This window comes from Phialemonium atrogriseum, assembly GCF_030411735.1.
Source record: "Phialemonium atrogriseum strain 8032-3 unplaced genomic scaffold QBC33scaffold_5, whole genome shotgun sequence".
NCBI lineage: Eukaryota > Fungi > Ascomycota > Sordariomycetes > Cephalothecales > Cephalothecaceae > Phialemonium > Phialemonium atrogriseum.
Window position 1 is genome coordinate 141405 of NW_026848142.1, and position 18546 is coordinate 159950.

The window sequence follows — 18546 nt, forward strand, 5'->3', positions numbered from 1 at the left end:
GTTGGCTGCGAGGTGCCCCAACATGCCCCTCTTTTATTTTCTCAGATGACGATAAGAGGGCTGAGCTATCCGTCGCACTCCTAGCACCTATTTCACAGCCCACCTGAGATCTTATTGCCAAATGAGCCCAGCCGCAGCTGGGGTTGAGCAATAGGTAAGGCGTTCCTTCGCTCCTGCCCAAATCTGGTTCTTCCCTTTTAATCCATCCATTCTCCTCCTGCCTGCGACAAAACAAGACACAGGTAATTGTTTCCTGCCTGCAAACCTGCAACTTAAGGTATACCAAGGCGACGGGCGCCCGCTGCGTTCCATCCCACCTAGCTCCCCTTATCGAGATCCTAGTCGCGCGCAACCCCTCATCTTATCACAAGGCTGCGCCTACGCTACCTCACGTTACCCTACTACTCACCCCGAACTCCCTCCCTACCTACCTACTTATATTGCTCCCTCGGCATTCCTCTTGTTTCCTATCGAACATTCTACCTACATCGCCTGTTGTCCAATAACCTAGGTACCTACATACCTACCTTGGGGTACGAACTTCCCTCAATCGACCCCGCACTCTCGTTCCTCAAGCTTCAGCAAGATGAACTGTAAGTATCCCCTCCCACGCAGCACGCGATGGTGCTAGGCCATGATGCGCTGCTTTGGTGTTCTTCCTACTTGTATATATTTATGTATATAATTATCCTTACCACGAGTCTTGGCCCTATTGACACCTCGCCCCTGAACAGTCTCCAATATGCTCAACCGCCTTCACGGCCAGCCCGAGAGCTACGACAAGAAGTATGGCCTTGTTGCCCCTGCCATGCAATTGCTCCGCCGCTTACTTGAGCTTGCCTAGGTCACGATATCGCTTTGGAAGGACGCTCGGCGCAGGGACCTATGGCATCGTCAGAGAAGCCGAAGGCCCAAACGGACGGGTCGCTATCAAGATTATTCTGAAGAAGAATGTGAAGGGCAACGAGATGATGGTCATGGATGAGTTGGACATGCTCCAACGCTTGAAACATCCCCACATTGTCAAGTTTGTGGATTGGTTCGAGTCTCGGGTATGTTCGAAGCATGCCCTGATCCGTGAGGCATCATTGGACTGGGCGGAGAACTCATGCGTCTCTAGGACAAATATTACATCGTCACCGAGCTTGCCACGGGCGGCGAGCTATTCGACAGGATTTGTGAGCAGGGCAGGTTCACGGAGAAGGATGCGTCCCAGACCATAAAACAGGTACTTGGTGCTGTTGACTATCTCCACCGAAACAATGTCGTCCACAGAGGTATGCTTGCGGCTTTCGTCATTCGCTCTGCCTATCTCTCTCCCCCACCCCTCTCTCGCCCTCCCTCCCTCCTCCGATTCTAACACGGTCCAGATCTCAAACCCGAGAACCTTCTCTACTTGACCAAGGCCCATGACTCGGACCTGGTGCTTGCCGACTTCGGTATTGCCAAAATGCTCGACAACAAGGACGAGGTTCTGACAACTATGGCGGGATCCTTTGGATATGCCGCACCCGAAGTCATGCTCAAGAAGGGTCATGGCAAACCTGTCGACATGTGGTCAATGGGTGTTATCACCTACACCCTGCTCTGTGGCTATTCGCCCTTCCGCGCCGAGAACCTCCAGGATCTCATTGACGAGTGCAGTAATGCCCAGGTCATATTCCACGAGCGGTACTGGAAGGATGTTAGCAACGACGCGAAGGACTTCATCATGGGTCTTCTGCAGCCAAAGCCCGAAAATCGCTGGTCGAGCCAGGTGAGCTCCCTTTCCCCAACCCCCGACCCCCAACTTCAAATACTCCCACGCGAGTAAGTATGTGCAATGGCCTATAACATTTTCTCCCACAACAGCAAGCCCTTGCCCACTCCTGGCTAAGCGGCGAGAACGCAACCGACCACAACTTGCTGCCAGAGATCAAGGCTTACATCACACGGGCTCGCCTCCGCCGCGGCGTCGAGCTCGTCAAGCTGGCAAACCGGATCGAAGCTCTTAAGATGGAAGATGACGACCCAGAGCACTCGGACCTACCTGACGACTCGACGTTAGCTGCCGACCAGTCACGCAGATCCCATTCAGAGGCTGACAGTACCGACAGTGTAAGTGATAGCAGCGCAGCACCACCTGGTGGCAAGCGCAAGCTATCAAAGGCCATCAAAGGCGCCATCTTCCGAGAGGTGGTGCTGGCCAAAGTCCGCGAGATGAAGGAGCAAGAACAGACACTCAAGGTCGCGGAGGAGGCGGAGAAGCTTCAGGAGGAGGCCAAGAGGAAGAGTCTTTCTGGCCCGTGAGGAGATTATGATCGGGCGTGTCTTGGTGTCGTTTTATCGTTGTTATCATCATATCCCTCCGAACCCCCTCCGGCCGTTCCGGAAAGAATTGGTGGTGGAGGGGCTGAGCGCTTGAAAATGGTATTTTGCTTGGAGAGCGAGGGGAAATGTAGCCCGGTGGTCCCTCCTTCATATTCCCTCCTTCATAGTTGGGATGAGAATTTTTGTCAATGCTTTGTTTCTTCCAGATACCTACCTAGTTGCGTGATGCCAATTGACTCTTTGCCCAACATGGCCGGCTGGCTGGTTGGCTCAGAGTAGGCATCAACGGACAGACATTCATAATTCAGAATTCAGACCGTACGTACGTGGGCCGCATCCTGGTCGCGATCCAATCCCCCCAACCCCTTTTCAGAGAATCTTATTTTGGCGTAATTCCCGACAGCATTGCAAGTTTGGTTTGACCGAAATCAGATTCGGGGTTTGTTTCGAAACACAGGCTCCCGCAAACGTGATTCTGTTTTCTCACTTTCAGGGTTCTCGGGGTGGGCAAGTCTAGGCGCAGCGTTAATTAATCTAGTCTATAAGGAGGGTATAGCGAGGGTACTGTACCTATGTTTTGACAAGATATTCCCCGGAACGCCGCAATATGGAAGAGAGCGTTATAGGGTATGACGTACAAAATACAATGCGACTGCACCCAAACGATTTGGGTCATGGTTGCACATACATTTCCCAAGGAACTCGACACAGAGGTATGTTGCGTAACTGGTAACTGGTTGTTGCTACCTCTGTTTGACAACACCGTCAATGTTTTAGAGAACTATATATATACAACTTGTAAGGCATAGCGCCTGACGCCTCGAACGCCATATCTCCCCGACGTTATCACCTAAGACCAAAGGCAGGCAGGCAGTCAACCCATTCTATAGGGGAATTATCCGCGCAAACAACGTCCAAAACCTCAGCAACACCATGGATGGATACATTATATAATCACAGGCTTTTCTCATAAAGGTCGGTTTACACATCAAATCAACCAACATCATCACATGCGCCGGGAGCACAGAGCCCCCTAGGACAGCTCAGCCATGACGGCGTCGCACAGGTCCTCGTACCGGCGGGCGTCGAAGCGCTTGCGCTGCCAGCCGTTCCTGCGGAGGCGGTCGATGCGCGCCTGCTTGTCGAGGGCGCGCGGGTCGACGCCGATGCTGTCCCGCCTCGGCCGCGGCAGCGGGAGGAGAGAGAGCGGGAGGAGCGGGACCGACGTTTCCGCCGGCGGCGGAGACGCGGAACCGCCGCCGCCCGCCAGGAGGGCGGCCAGGTGGGCCGAGTGGCTCGCGAGCTGGGCGCGGAGGGAGGACAGGTGCTCGTTGTAGCGGTGCACAGACCGCTCGACGGGGAAGGGGTCGTCGTCGTCTTCTTCTTCGTCTTGGTTGACGCCGAGCGGGCCATCCTCGGGCACCAGGGGGAGTTCCTCCGCGATGAGCTTGGGCCGGGGCGGTTCCGGGAGGGTCTTGAGGGCGGCGCCGGCGTGGAAATACTCGTCGTCGAAACCCAGGGTCGGGGAGTCGGGGCGGATGAGCGGCTCGGGTATGCGGAATGTCTCTTCCTCCTTGGGTAGTGAGAACGACACCTTCTTGATGCGCTTCAGGGTCCGGTGCGGGGAGGACTGGGACTTTGTGGCCAGGTCATCGAAGGAGCAGACGGAGTTTGTTGGAGATGACAGGCTAGTGTCGGCCGTCCATGTGCGCGAGCTGACGGATCCGTATGGGGAGTGGCAGCTCGAGTGGGTCGAGCTTGCGGAGCCGGATCGAGTCCTGGCGGCTACCGAGTCCTCGGCAGCCTGGACTAGCGATGCGGCTTGCTCGTAGTGGGAGCTGGCCTGTCGCAAGAGATCGGTCCGGTATGGTGATGTGAGGGGAAGTGGCCTTGTGCACATTTCCATGGATGCCGCGGCGTAGAAGTGGAGGTACATTAGGTATGCAGGCTCGACTTGCGACGTCTCCTTGATGTTGTCTAGGATCTCGGCACATCTTGTCGCGCAGGCTCGGTATCGCCTGCTGACGTGCATGGCCTTGACCTCCCGGATAGCCTTCCTCCATTCGGTTCTGGTGTAGGGCAAGACGGGGAGGCGAGTCGGAACCGGTTGTGAAAGCCGCTTTGGAGGGTTGGGCTTTGCGACTGGAATAGATCCGGTGCTGGACAGGCGAGAGTGGCCAGGTCGGAATGCGATGCTGGTCCGGGTGCCTGGCGGCGCCGCAGGCTTCAGCATTAGAGGTATCAAGCCCGCCATGGTTGTCGACGATGACCACCTTGGGTATTCTGGGATGATTGCGAGTGTGGAGTGAGTGAATTGGCTCTCGCTGTGCGACTCTCTCTCTCGTCGGATACCGGGCCAGTTCAATCAGTGCTTCCCATCAATATGCGCCGTGCCGCGGTTTAAAAGGATCTTCAAGAAGAGAAACTCGGTAAATTGTGGTGTTTTGTTTAGAACAGACGACTAGTCAAGTCGAAGTCGGATGTAATGGGGGGAGTGTAGGACACAACAGCCTTTTACTGTCCGGCGGCAATAGACCTTCTCCAAGACCAGGGAAGCCAATTGACCTCTTCGGGAACGGAAGTAGAAGGCTTCGTGATCGACGTTGGCGGACGATGAGGCTGACCGTGCAGGGGCCCGAGGCTCCAAGTTCTGGGTCAGGAGTGGTAACGGGTATTAGGATATTAGGCTGATAAGCCAAAAAACTCGCCCGAGTGATTCAGATTGGCGAGACGAAACTCTTGAAAGCTGGTAAGTTTAGGAGGATATCCGGCAAATGATTGACAAAACACGGCCCGGCAAATGCAGGCGTCTTGAGACAGGAGCAGAGGGCGACGGAGGCACGAGTCTAAGTCGGGAGACGGAGCAGGACGACAACTGGAGCCGCTCAGTGGTTCCCTGAAGGTCTAGGCAGGTCTGACTGACTGGGCCTGCCTGGCTGTGGGCGACAAGACGATGGGCCACGGATTAAAGAGGGAATGGAGCCCGAGAGCGAGAGCGAGAGAGCGACAGAGGGTGCTGTGAAGGAGAGACAAGCGAACCACCAGATTATCATTAGACAGTGAAGAAGAGAGAGAGCAGAGAAGAGGAACCTTCAAGAAGCTGTTCTGGAGGGGGTGCCGGCTGGCTTTTCTCTGTGGACGCTGATATTACATCCTTACCCTGTTGCTTGCGTCCCAGCCCACATATTTTGGCCTTTTATTCTCAGCTTTACCTTTCCCTCAGAGGCCAAAGCAAATCTGAACCCTGTTTTTGAGGCCAGGGGTGGATGAGATGGGGTGGAAGATGGGCGAAATCGACGTGGAAGAAGGGGCGTCTCAATCCGACTCGTCCAGCCATTTCGGAGCCCCCACTAGTACAGGGTACTAGCAGTTAGCAAAAAGCTCTACCAGCTGCACGTTCGTACCCCCTGCAGAGACCCATGGCTTCGTACCTTGTACTCGAGTCGCCGAGCTCAGGCTTGAAACAACACACCCAGAAGAATTACCACAAACACGCACAGATGCGACTCTTCTGCACCTTCTCGAGTCTGTGTCTGCCAACTGACGGTCTGTGCCCCTTCCATCTCTTCTTTCTTTTGTCCCTTACCCTCTGCTTGACCTCTCTCTTTGTCAAAAGGTATATCCCGCTGTTCTCGCCATTCATTTCGCCCCCTCTCAAGCCTGTCGCTGGCAACCGCGGTCACAATCTGGAGGGAAAAGAGGTGCAATCAAACCGTTTCTCTGTTTCATGCGGATCATGGTGGGCAGCCTGGCGACGTAATGTCCAAATATTGATGCCAATCTTCCTCCACCCATCCTCGATGTTACCGTGGGGACCTGTCTGTGAACTCCTGGGCGCCTCCCTGGAAGATGAGGGGTCGTAGGTAGGTATCTATCAGTGCTTTGCTTGCAAGGGAGATTAACCTCCCGCACTTGATGCCAGTGATGCTTAACAAGGCGGGAAGGCTTCGCCAACAGCGGGCTGGTGGAGTTACATTATGGACCATTACACATCTACACATGAACCAACGGACATTCACTAACCACTCCTTTCCCTTGCCTGCAGATAATTATTGTGTAGCCCGTCGTCGTCCGTAGTCCTTCGACTCTGGAACTGGGGGAGCGGATCAAGATTAAATCCTGCTGCTCGTAATGATCGGCCATACCACGCTTGGAAGCATGTTCGCTCTTGACAGCCAACATCGGACGATGCGATGGCACAGACAGCATGTGTTCAGATGAGACAAGCCATGGACCCCTTGCCTTGGGTGTGCCAACCTGCCAGGCGGGGAGATCTACACCACGATAATAAAGATCCCAAGCAGGGATGCCATCTGCTGTTGAACTACGGAATATCGTTATACACTACTACGTACACACTAGAGGTAGCTGCGTGCTGCGTGCATCTTTCCCATTCACAAGTTGCTCTGGCCTCGACCACAGGGCCGGCCTCGTCTCCACCCATGCAGGCTCCCCCTGGCATGACACATTGGGAGGTCAGGCAGTTCTTTCGCAGTGCTTCGACGCACTCTACTCTGTAGGCCTGAGTAGAGAGCTCGCTATCGGGGTTCGCCATGCCCAACTCCATGACTTACATCCCTCTCGAAGCTATCTAGTGGGGCTCACCAGTGCCGGAGCCCCCTAATAGTCTCAGGCAGACCTACGTGCTCGCCGGTTCTGCCCCCCCGTTTGCCTCCGCGTTAATGTGCCGGGTTTCGGTGGATTTCGGCGCCCACAACTTCCACTCGCATCGGTTGAGACATGGTGGTCAGTCGAACCTGAAGGCTGGGAGGCAGAGGATTATATATAAAGGGCCCGGGCCTGGTTGTTGCTTACGCCAAGAAATGGCTATCTAGCTAGATTGGTAAAAGAGTTGGCATCCAGATGTCTATTTTAGTCACTGTCGGACCCGGAATCTATCACGATCCCGAGATGACCCCTGGCCAAGCCCGATCCGCCCCGTACTGAGCGCCCAGGCTTCGCTCGACAAGGCCAATTGGAATTGTCATCTCACCCTAGCTAGCGCTCTGCAAGCCACCACAGTCTGATGCTTGAGCGTGTTAAGGTATTATTGCTGCTGCCTGCGACCCCAGGATCTGCGATGTACGCGTTAGGGATACGACGAGTACGACGAGGTCACCCTCTCTCCCCAGCATCTCTTTCTTGCCCTCGTTGATGTTTCTGTTCGTCTGTATTGAATAGCTGATTTATTGCATCGCTCATCTCTTTTTCCTTTCCTTTTCTGCGCGCGCTTCTTTTCTCGCTCTCTTTTCCACCGTCATGCTTGGACTTCGCGCCTAGCACCACCATATTTACGGGCTATCAAAGGCCTAGGTACTTATTCCGCGTCTTCTAACCTGCGGACTCAAGCACGATGGACAGCTCAGGCGCCGAAAAGGCTGCTGGGGAGGAGACCCCTCAGGCGGTCACGATCGTCGCTGATGCTGAGCCGGAGGCGGGGGCAGCCGCATCTGCGACCGCAAAGGATGAAGACAAGGCTATCCAAGCCAAGACGCGACCTGAGAGGGAGGCAACTATGAAGGATTACTTCAGAGTCTTCTCGTACGCGAAGAAATTGGACTACGCCTTAATCGGATTTGGTGTCATTGCCAGCATTGGAGCTGGTGTCACCCTGCCCCTGATGAACATCGTCTTCGGCCAGCTGGTGGGCGAATTCAACGACTTCGCCACGGTAGACTCGACGCAGAACCAGGGAGACTTCCAGAAGGTGCTCAATAAGGGGGCCCTTTACATATTTGCCCTCTTCCTTGCCCGGTTTGGCTTGAACTACATCAACAGAGTAGGAACCTTTGCCCTCCCTGAGCCTGCCCAAGAATGGTTGGTCGCTAATACAGGGGGAACACAGCTGGCCTTCCGCATGATAGGGATTCGGATGTCGGCGGGCATCAGGCTGGACTATCTGAGATCTCTCTTCCGCCAGAGCATCCATGTGCTCGACTCTATGCCGTCCGGTGCTGCTGCGAGCACCATCACTTCCACCGCCAACACCCTGCAGCTGGGTATTTCAGAAAAACTGGGCATCTACGTGGAATACAACGCCACCATTATCGCTGCTATAATTGTCGCGTTCACCCACAGCTGGGCCTTGACCTTGGTCACCTCCTCGTCCATCGTCTTCATCTGCTTAGTGCTTGCCGTTCTTCTCCCTTTCATCATCAAGTGCGAAACGAATGTCACCAAGGCCGACACCAAGGCTAGCTCCATCGCCACCGAGGCCCTAAGCGGCATTCGGATGGTCTCCTCCTGCGGGGCCGAAGACCGCATTGCCCAGAAATATTCCGAATGGGTCGAGAAGGCCAAGCACCACGGCCTGGCCGGCTCCCCCTTCTTCGCGGCCCAGTTCGGACTGATCTTCTTCGGCCTGTACTCGGCATTCGCCCTGGCGTTTTGGTATGGAACGAAGTCCTACCACGACGGTCGCCTCGACAGCGTGAGCGACGTGCTCATTGTGCTGATGTCGGTCATGTTGATGGTCATCTCGCTTCAACAGACCGCGACGCCTCTCATTGCCGTGTCCAAAGCCATGATCGCGGCAGCTGAATTTTTCACAGTCATTGACGCTCCGCAACCCCAGTATGGCAACCTGAAGGAGCCAGATGTCTCTGCGGATCAGGACATCGTTTTCACCGATGTCCATTTCGCCTACCCCAGCCGTCCATCGAAGAAGGTCCTGGACGGCCTCAACCTATGTATCGAGGCGAACAAGAACACTGCCATTGTCGGTCCCAGTGGTTCGGGAAAGAGTACAATTGTTGGCCTGATTCAGTCGTGGTACACTCTCCACGATCAGCACACCATTGCCCTGGGGACAGCCCAGGGCAAGAAGAAGAAGAAGAAGCAGAAGAAGAACAAGAAAGGCAAGAAGGCAGAGGCAGAGGAACCTGACGAAGAGGATGACGGCAGCGCACCCGTCAACATCGAAGATTTTGGCCCCCCCGTGGAGCTTAAAGGCTCCATTACTACGGCTGGCCACCGGTTGGAGGAGATAGACATCAAGTGGTGGAGGTCCCAGATCGGACTGGTTCAACAAGAGCCCTTTTTGTTCAACGATACCATCTTCACGAACGTTTCTGCAGGTCTCATCGGCACTGAGTGGGAAAACGCACCCGAAGCGGAAAAGAGAGAACTTGTGAAGACGGCCTGCGTCGAGAGCTTTGCAGACGAGTTCATCGATCGCCTGCCCAAGGGGTATGACACCCAGGTAGGCGACTCCGGGACAAAGCTCAGCGGCGGGCAGAGGCAGAGGATTGCTATCGCCAGGAGCATCATCTCGAAGCCGAAGATCCTGATCCTCGACGAAGCCACTTCGGCCATCGACGTCCGGGGCGAGCGCATCGTCCAGGCTTCCTTGGAGAGAGCCTCGAAAGGTCGGACCACAATCACCATCGCCCATCGGCTGTCCACGATTAGGAACGCGGATCGAATCTGTGTTCTTCAGAATGGCAAAGTGGTCGAGCAGGGCACGCACGAGAGCCTTCTCTCCAACGAGGTAGGTGTATACCACGGTCTCATCCACGCTCAGAAGCTATCACTTGGCGACTCCGAAGACGACTCTCTTGCCGATGAAGACATTGGCGACGTCTTGGAGCGCGAGAAGACTGCCGCGAAATCGGAAGCCGGAGACACAGCACAGGGCAGGAAGCGGATAGACAAGAACCTCGCCAACGGGTTTGGGAAGCTCCTGTCTGAACAGAAGAAGCGCTTCCCGTTCTACGTCATCGCTCTCCTTGGTGCAACTTGCGCCGGCGCGGGAACTCCCCTCCAAGCTTATTTGTTTGCAAAGGTTCGTGTGCCGTGGACGGACTCCCCCTAATCACGTCCTTGGATGCTGACACCGTCAAGCTCGTCGTGGTCTTCCAAGCGAGCGGCCAGAAACTCCTTGACGACTCAAACTTCTGGGCGCTCATATGGTTCATCCTCGCCATCGGTATAGGTTTGAGCTATTGCACCGCTTCATTTGCGACCGGCAACGTGGAGCATAAAATCTGTGCTACGTATAGGCAAGAATACTTTGAGTCTCTGCTTTTCCAGAAGACATCGTACTTTGACCAGGACGATAATTCGATCGGTCAGCTCTCGGCAAGGGTAAGTAAAATCGTGTCTTCTCTCTTCTTCCCTCTCCCCGACGAGCTCGGTTAGTCTTTCTGGCAATGAATACTCACTCTAGGTCCATATTTGTAGCTCTCTTCCGATCCCACGGCACTCAAGCAGCTCCTCGGCGTCAACATCATGATGGTCCTGATCGGCATCTTCTCCCTCATCGGGGCTCTGGCGATATCGTTCGCGAACGGCTGGAAGCTCGCGCTGGTGGCGCTGTGCGTGACCATCCCGCTCGGCGTGCTCTCGGGCTACTTCCGCGTCAAGTACGAGATCGACTTCAACGCCATGAACGAGGCCGTCTTCCAAGAGAGCTCCAAGTTTGGCGCCGAGTCGATTGGCGCTTTCAGGACCGTCTGCGCGCTCGTCATGGAGGACAGCATCGTCACCAGGTACGAGCAGCTCCTGAACGGGCACGTCAGAGCGGCGTTCCGCAAGGCCCGCTGGACGACTATCATCTTCGCCCTATCCGACAGCGTCACCCTGGGCTGCCAGGCACTAATCTTCTGGTACGGCGGCCGGCTGCTGCTGTCGGGCGAGTACGAGGTCACGGCATTCCTCATCACCTACATGGCCGTCATCCAGGGCGCCGAGTCGGCGGGCCAGTACTTCAGCATGGGCCCCAACGCGGCCCAGGCCTCGGCGGCCGCGAACCGCATCCTGGGCGCCCGCGAGAGCCGCAACAGGGACGCCGTCCCGGCCACCGAGCAGGTGCCCGACACGGACGGCGGCGTCAAGATCGAGCTCCGGAACGTCCACTTCAAGTATCCGACCCGCGAGGTGTCCATCTTCAGGGGGCTCAACATCACCATCGAGAAGGGCCAGTTCGCCGCCCTCGTCGGCGCCTCGGGGTCTGGCAAGACCTCCATCGTCAGCCTGCTGGAGAGGTTCTACGACGTGTCACAGGGCAGCATCCTCCTCAACGACAGGGACATATCCGAGATCAACATCTACGAGTACCGGAAGCTCCTATCGCTAGTCGCCCAGGAGCCCTCCCTCTTCCAAGGTATGCAGAAACCCCCCTCCCCCACGTGTACCCCCAGCGCGCCCTCCATCAAAAATGAGAGGGTAGCTAACCCAAACCGCAGGCACGCTCAGGGAGAACATCCTCCTCGGCGTCGACCCCTCGACGATCACCGAGGAGCGGCTCCACCAGTGCTGCCGGGACGCCAGCATCCACGACTTCATCGTCTCCCTCCCGGACGGCTACGACACGCGCATCGGCAACCGCGGCGTCAACCTCAGCGGCGGCCAGAAGCAGCGCGTCTCCATCGCGCGGGCCCTGATCCGCAATCCCCGCGTCCTGCTACTGGACGAGGCCACGAGTTCGCTCGACTCCGGTAGGCTTTTATTCCCCCCCAACCCCTTTTTTTTTTGCCTATGTTAAACCCCCTTTTCCCCTTTTCCCCTTTCTAACCCTCCGCGCACCACAGAGAGCGAGAAGCTCGTCCAGGCCGCCTTTGAGCGCGTGTCCAAGGGCCGGACAACTATCGCGGTCGCGCACCGGCTCGCCACGATCCAGAAGGCCGACGTCATCTACGTCCTCGGCGAGGGCAAGGTGGTGGAGCGCGGCAGCCACGCGGAGCTGCTGCGGATGAAGGGCGTGTATTGGCACATGGTACGTTCTCCTGTCCTCGCTTGTCTTTGGCCCTTCCGTTTGACTGTAGAAAACCAAACTGACGACGTTTGAACGATTCAGTGCCAGAACCAAGCCCTCGACAGGTAGACTGTCGCTGCATCCCCTCTCAATTTGTATTAAAAACGGCACCGGTATTCTTATTAGATATTATTGCCTTCCCACGTGTGCATAAACTCTTGTTTGCATTTACACGATGTGCATATTTTGGGGAGGTTTAAAAATGCGCTGTAACTGTTATCTCTCTCCACTTGGCTCAGCAAAATACCCAACTTTGGTTCTTTATTGTCATAATTAGCATGTCTCTACTCGGCTTCATAGTCCTCATCTAGTAGATAGGTCGGGTCGCTCCTCATTTCTAATACCCTGCTCGCTGAATATGAAGCGTGGGCGGTGATTCATGCAAATGTAGTATAGAATTAAACGCCCCATCTCTAGACGACCAACCATGAAATGCAGCAAAGTAAAGCAAAGCAAAGGGACTGGGTATCCGCTCCGACGATGCTGTCCCCCAGCAGGGGCAACCTGTATTCCCACTCCCCAAACGCCGCAGCCATCTATATATACCATCCACGTCCTCGCAAACTCAACGCAGCGTCCCCTACCAACCCCCCGCCACACCGCCCCAAAACTCCTCAATCGCATCGACCGTCTCCCCCTCATGCGTCATGGGGAAATCATGTCCCCCGCCGACGACCTTCCAGAGGACTCTTCGCTGCCAGAAGACGCCCTCCTCCCCGCCCACCAGCGGCATCACGTCCTGGGCGAAGTCCTCCGGCCCGACGACCTCGTCGTCGCGGCCCAGCACAAACGCCACGCAGAACCCCCGCCCCGCCAAGCGCGCGTATGCGTCGTGCTGCCCCGTCAGCGGCGCGTGCCGGATGCACGACATGAAAGCAGGCACGAAGCCCGCGTGGTGCGTCACCATCCACTGCACGTAGGCGAGGACCCTCTCCTCCAGCCGCGTGGAGACCTCCCCGTCCGCCACCACCGTCTCCGTCATGGCCGCGCCGACGGGGTCTTGCGGCGGCGTCGTCATCGTCATCGGTGTCGCGTCCCTGCTGCTGCTGCTGCCGTCGCCGTCAGCCGGCGTCTCGGTCCCGGAAGGCGCGTCCTTGCTCCGCCGCTTCACCCCCGCAGCGATAGGCTTCCGCAGCCTCCGGCGAGTAACAGCCGCAAGGATCCGCTCCGGCACCACACCCGACGTGAACACGAAGCTCGCGACGCGGCCAAACTTCTCCGGGCGGACCAGCCCCGCGGGGGCGAGCAACACGACGCTCTCCACCGCCGCGGCGGGCAAGCCCCCGGCCGCCACGAGGTGCACGGCGACGGCGGCGCCCATGGAGTATCCCACGACGCGCACGCGCGCGCCGGGCCCCGTCCACGCGAGCGGCGACGACGCTAGCGCCAGCAGCGCCTGGGAGACGTACAGGCGGGCGTCGTGCGGCAGGTCCCCGGGGGAGTCGGAGAAGCCGCGCCCGAAGAGGTCGAACAGCAGGACCCGGCACCGCCGGAGGCGGACGAGGGCGTGCGCGACCCCGCCGAGCGTCTGGCAGGTCGTGCTGATGCCGTGGATCAGGAGGACCTTAGGCCCCGTCTCGGGGCCCCATTCGTATACGCGGATTGAGCCGTACTTCGGGCGCGCGGGGGGTCAGCTGTGCTGTTTGGTGAAGGGGGGGCGTGGGGTTTGGGCACTTACGGGAGTGTCTACGTCCCTTGCGCCGGGGAACTCGTCGGGTGAGTATTCTAGCTTGTCTAGCTCATCTTTGGAGAGTGTTGGGATAACTGTCCGCAGGGGGCTTCGGTAGATTTTTGGACGTGGAGCCCGAAGTGTGAAGCGCAGAAACGCGAGGATGGCCACTGTCGCCAGCGCCGTCGTCGCAGCTATGGCCGCTGTGCTGCTCTCCGTCATTTCGTAAATCCGATGGCGCGTTACCTCAAGCTGCACGGATACTCCGAAGCGTGTGTATGCGCGTTGTTGTGTGGCAGCAGACGAGAGATGCTACCGTGTATCCGTCACAGGAATATCAAAAACTGAGTAGATAAGTCTTTACCTCAACTGCTCTTTCCGGATTTGCCACCACAACCCTTTTTATGGTCAAATTCCAGGACAGAGGGGAAAGAGCTGGGCTGAGGTGAAGCTGACCTGTGCGTGTGGCCTCAGAACACCCCACGTGGCGTTGACAGCCTCACTTTCAGGCACCCGCATCGGGAATTTCAGAAACCCGGGAACCGGCATGTGCCAAACGTGGTCAAGCCATGGGCTATTATTTTCTGGGTTATATTTACATCTGTTATAATTAGGTACATACACGGAGGAAAATAGTACAATTCCCGAGTTGCTCATGGGAGGCAGTTTCATGACTTCCCCCACTAACCCAGACAGCCCATCACTACTAGAAATGTAGTGACAATTTCAGAGAGATATCCATGGCAGGCTCCTTCCCATGTCACGGGGGCCCAACTGCCCTGGCCGCATTTCCTAACTGCTTGAGCAGGTGAATGATATTCTCGCTGATTGGCGGCAGGCACTCCTGCCCCTCGATGAAGTTGGCTCGGAGGATCTCCTGTGCAATCTCCATGCAGCCTCGCGGGTCTTCGAGTAGCGACTCGGCCGGTGAAGAGGCTTGGTCCCGCTTGTCAGGCCCACGGATCGCGGCCCTGCCGTGACCATACGCGGTGAAGCGGTGTATCTGATCTGAGTCATTGCCGTCCAAGTGCACAAGCTCGTGGCCCTGGAGTTGCGAGTTGCACCCCGTCGCCCTTGTCACTACCCCGTGAGTCCACAGACACAACGCTGCGTGGTGCACCGCGATGGCATAGAAATCCTTCAGATGGCACGCGGGAAAGAGTTTGGCGTGCCGGAGGATCTGCCCGGCGTGCAACAGAGCTCTCCAAGCCTCGGGGCTCTGTGACCATTTTTGCAGCACGGGGTAGACCCTCCGTGCCTGCTCCTCTCCTTCCTTGCCGGAGAAGAGCTGCAGATCGTCGAGAGAGACGTGCAGATTCAACTGGAGGAGGTTCAGAACAAGGTTCTCCTGGGCGGAGGGCATCTCGCAGGCATACGATGTGAGCATCGGAAAATGCTGCAGTGCTTTATAAAGCTCCTGGTGCCGGGAATTCAATAGAATGTTGGGGTTGGCCAGGAGGCCGGATGAGTGGCCAACGGATCGGAGTTGTCGATACTCCCAAATCAGCGACCAAAAGCCGTGGAGGTAGATGGAAAAGGCGAGCTGCATGTCGACGTGTCGACGATGAGCTGGCGCCACAAGCAGATCGACGTCACGGAACAGATCTGTTAGAGACGGTGCCCGTTTGCCTTCTCCGGCGCACATTTCAAGGTACATGGTCTTGAAATCCTCAGCCGTCTTTGCAAACCAGAGCTTCTTGGAGCTGGGCAGCGGCAGCGTTAATTCAGCGTACGACATTGAGGGGTTGATGAACTGAGTCATGGAGATCTGCGCGTCCCTCAGATAGGCATGGAATACAAGCCTAGAACGAATGTTTTGGTTAGGAGATCTATCTCTAGGCTCGCAGAGCAAAAGGGGGTGGGCAGACCTCTTCCAACACTCGAGCTCGTACCACCTCTTCCATTTCTCCTCCAGGACTTTTCCTTCGTCGGCTCCATCTATGATTATCTGGGGGTAGTGGGACCCCTGGAACTTGCCGCGGTATCGCATCATCTTCAATCATGTCAGCAGGGGTTACTCGAGTGTCGGTACATCTCACTTGTAGCTGACAGTAATTGGTATCATCAAATCTTCGCGGCCTCGTTAGCATTCACACAGGTGGGCAATGATGGGACAACTATGGGACAGCAGCTTACGGCCCTCAGCGATCTCCATCTTCCGCCGGTTGCCACTCCAGAGCCCAATATCCTGGACCAACATCAATGCTTGAACAGGGCTAATGTCGGCTATCGCCCTGTTGTTCTCTTCGAACTAGAGGAGGGTTAACATCTGCCATGGAGAGCTTAATGGCTACGAGAAATGCTAGCTCACTAATTTGGGAATCGCGACGCCTAGACAAGCCCAATTAGCAAAACATCCCATGGCAGACGCATCCCCCAATGCATCAACTCACGAACTGCCTCTTGGAGGGCAAAGCCAAAGCGCCGTAGGGTTGGGACGGGGGCAAGTACGGCTCCTGCTGAGGCAGCAATAGCCAGCCATTCAGGCCACTGGTTGTCTAGGGAGAACGAAGGGTAATGGATGAATGTCGAGACCTGACAGAGATGGGAAGCAAGGAAGATGTGAATCCACGAGTCCATGACCTCTGTGGATGGAAATGAGGATGCGACTCTAGACATGATGCTGTCGTTGCGACAGGTGCCAAGGACAATGGTCAGGATTTTGTCGCGGCCAGCTAGATGGAGCTTCTCGTTTACAACACGGTCAAAGTACTCTTGTACTTGAGCTCCTCCGGCGTCATTAGAAGATAATGGAAGATAGGACTGTTCACGGAAGGCATTGTCCGTATTTTCGGGATTCCATCGCCAGGGCGATTTGGTCCAGATCTGGACGAGGCGTTTCCGCATCCTGTCCATGTCTGCTCTGGGCTCTTCGGTTCTAGACTGGAGCTCTGGCGCGTTTGGAAGGCGGTCTGACATGCCATCGATGTTCCAGTGATCCAGAAGACCAAAGTCAACTTCGTTCAGCTCCAGATTTCCATCATCGCAGACGTCTAGAACGGCCAAGCCCTGGGCATCGGCAAACCTTGCATGGTGTCCCAAGGATTGCTCATACAGCTCATCTCGATACAGCACATCTCGAAGGAAGTCGGAGAAGGGCATTCTGTGCATATTTTCCAAGTTCGAGTTTGGGTATGGTGGCTGGAAGGAGTCCGGGTTGCTTCCGTGCATCAACGTCTCGGGCGTCAGCAACTGTGGTTCCTCCTTCCACGGAGTATTCGTAGAGATGGAGCTTTGGATCGCCACCGCCTGAGAGTCGGCAGCGTCAGGGAAGAGCGGCCGGTGTCCTGCTGGGCCCGGAATGGTTGGCTGAGCTGCTGCCGGTGGATGGTGGCCATCGTATGTTGATACGGGGCTGGCATCTTGGTGCACACCAGGGTCCATATTGCGAGCGCTTTCTGACAGATGGAGCAGGTGCCTTGCAGCGTCTTCTGATGAAGGGTACTCGCAATTCAGCCCGCGGTTCTTGCAGCGCGAGCACCTATAAACGTGTGTCAGTCTCGGAACTCGTAGCGCATTTCTCCAAGGTGAACTTGCGGTTTGAGCTCCTCGCACTTGACCCTGGCTCTGGCGCAAGCCTGGCATGCATGGGCAACGCGGCCTGGGCCAAGGAACGAGTTGACTCGCCTACGTTTCGTCCCATTGTCGTCTTGATGGCTCAGGCGGTGGCGCTTGAGCAAGTCGGCACGAGCGAAAGCCTTGGAGCAGATCTGCCAGGGTTTGGATGAGCAAGTAGGAGTGCAGGAGTCAGGACACATGAGGCGTGGACCCATGTCATGTACATACGTCGCACACAAAGCGCTTCCCCAGAGTATGGGTCGCAATATGCCTCTGCCTTTGAGTCAGTTAAGCCCAGGGGCACCTGGGGCAGGTGAGCAACAGTACGTGGAGATGCTCTGGGCGAGAATATCGTCCTGCATGGAGTCAATAAACCCGGTGGTACTTTATTTGGTATTTATACTTGACGTCTTCTGGGAGACGGTACTCACTTAGACACTCGGCACATTGATACAGGGACTGGCTCTTCGAGTGACTTGGGCTAGTCTGCGCGGCAGAAGATGTCGAGTCAGGCAGGGGAACCGGTGGTTCATTTATCGCAGACGTGACTGAAGCGCCATTAGGGCCAGGAGGCTCTGCATTGTGAATAAGGTTGGCTAACCGGTTCGCCATAACTGTGCTGGCAGCAAGCCATCTATCTGTTGAGGAACAGCGTCGACGGCAGTGGCTGGCCCCCAAAGACGAGACATGGCCTTGTAGTGTATATATCCACAACAGCGTGTATATTTAGATGGTTTCGGAGACCGCGGGGTAGGTAATTCTCGGTGTACAAGGGACGGGAGCTATCCTGCAGGGAAGACTCAAGTGGGCGAACGCAACTAAGGCTGAAGGCGAAACTTGGCAGGCAGACGAAGGTTCATCACGGCTTAGGATTGGGGAAGAGGCAGTTTTATTCTTTGACTTCCACCGGCGAGATGTTGGGGGCCTCTTCGAGTACGGCCTGCCGCAACAACAGACGGAGTACGATTACCACATATACGCAGTGCCTAAGTAGACAGATCAGGGCTCCAACCCACCCGACACTTATATAGTAGTAGGTAAGGTGCCTGATGTGCAATTATCACCTGTAGGTAGATATCCGCTACCTACCTACCTAAGGTAGCTTACCTTCTAACAAGTAGGTTAGGTACCTAGGTAGTACCTAACCTGAAGCATCTTGGCACCTACAAACCTTTTGGTCGCGTGTATGACACCGCTCAGACTTGGAGCTTCTTCAACTGCCCCTCATCGCTGATCCAAACATGTCGCCTTAGGA

General features: G+C 56.1%; 5 protein-coding genes across 5 annotated transcripts; 2 read left to right on the forward strand and 3 right to left on the reverse strand.

The window, feature by feature from the left end:
• Positions 1-449: 449 nt before the first annotated feature.
• On the forward strand, positions 450-2784 carry QBC33DRAFT_299618 (putative calcium calmodulin-dependent protein kinase). The gene is made up of 6 exons (XM_060423398.1): positions 450-593; positions 735-786; positions 845-1052; positions 1121-1277; positions 1371-1756; positions 1852-2784. The coding sequence occupies exons 1-6, from the start codon at positions 587-589 to the stop codon at positions 2287-2289; spliced, it is 1248 nt and encodes a 415-aa protein (XP_060286044.1). The 5' UTR covers positions 450-586; the 3' UTR covers positions 2290-2784.
• Positions 2785-3343: 559 nt separating this feature from the next.
• On the reverse strand, positions 3344-4564 carry QBC33DRAFT_556255 (uncharacterized protein; the record flags this gene model as incomplete). The annotated part of the gene is made up of 1 exon (XM_060429708.1): positions 3344-4564. The coding sequence occupies one exon, from the start codon at positions 4562-4564 to the stop codon at positions 3344-3346; it is 1221 nt and encodes a 406-aa protein (XP_060286045.1).
• A 3099-nt stretch (positions 4565-7663) lies between these two features.
• QBC33DRAFT_446576 (P-loop containing nucleoside triphosphate hydrolase protein) lies at positions 7664-12133 on the forward strand (the record flags this gene model as incomplete). The annotated part of the gene is made up of 7 exons (XM_060424382.1): positions 7664-8089; positions 8156-10093; positions 10153-10395; positions 10492-11413; positions 11496-11747; positions 11841-12025; positions 12107-12133. 7 exons carry the CDS (start codon positions 7664-7666, stop codon positions 12131-12133), a joined length of 3993 nt encoding a protein of 1330 aa, XP_060286046.1.
• Positions 12134-12252: 119 nt separating this feature from the next.
• QBC33DRAFT_617175 (Alpha/Beta hydrolase protein) lies at positions 12253-14271 on the reverse strand. The gene is made up of 2 exons (XM_060432678.1): positions 13743-14271; positions 12253-13676 (listed from the first exon to the last, which is right to left on the reverse strand). The coding sequence occupies exons 1-2, from the start codon at positions 13953-13955 to the stop codon at positions 12645-12647; spliced, it is 1245 nt and encodes a 414-aa protein (XP_060286047.1). The 5' UTR covers positions 13956-14271; the 3' UTR covers positions 12253-12644.
• Positions 14268-18399, reverse strand: QBC33DRAFT_529283 (uncharacterized protein). The gene is made up of 10 exons (XM_060427135.1): positions 17723-18399; positions 17619-17647; positions 17520-17564; positions 17271-17443; positions 16127-17214; positions 16045-16064; positions 15870-15984; positions 15784-15803; positions 15602-15726; positions 14268-15535 (listed from the first exon to the last, which is right to left on the reverse strand). The coding sequence occupies exons 1-10, from the start codon at positions 17901-17903 to the stop codon at positions 14494-14496; spliced, it is 2838 nt and encodes a 945-aa protein (XP_060286048.1). The 5' UTR covers positions 17904-18399; the 3' UTR covers positions 14268-14493.
• Positions 18400-18546: the final 147 nt, after the last annotated feature.

Bases quoted from the DNA above. Each gene is read 5' to 3' on its own strand.
- QBC33DRAFT_617175 (XM_060432678.1), bottom strand. From the start codon at position 13,955: ATGACGGAGAGCAGCACAGCGGCCATAGCTGCGACGACGGCGCTGGCG. The intron at 13,677-13,742 runs GTAAGTGCCCAA...GCGCGCCCGAAG, and splicing joins CAAGGGACGTAGACACTCCC to TACGGCTCAATCCGCGTATA.
- QBC33DRAFT_299618 (XM_060423398.1), top strand. The intron at 1,053-1,120 runs GTATGTTCGAAG...ATGCGTCTCTAG, and splicing joins TGGATTGGTTCGAGTCTCGG to GACAAATATTACATCGTCAC. The intron at 1,757-1,851 runs GTGAGCTCCCTT...CTCCCACAACAG, and splicing joins AAAATCGCTGGTCGAGCCAG to CAAGCCCTTGCCCACTCCTG.
- QBC33DRAFT_529283 (XM_060427135.1), bottom strand. From the start codon at position 17,903: ATGGCGAACCGGTTAGCCAACCTTATTCACAATGCAGAGCCTCCTGGC. The intron at 15,804-15,869 runs GTAAGCTGCTGT...GAGGCCGCGAAG, and splicing joins GATGGAGATCGCTGAGGGCC to ATTTGATGATACCAATTACT. The intron at 15,727-15,783 runs GTCAGCTACAAG...ACATGATTGAAG, and splicing joins ATTTGATGATACCAATTACT to ATGATGCGATACCGCGGCAA.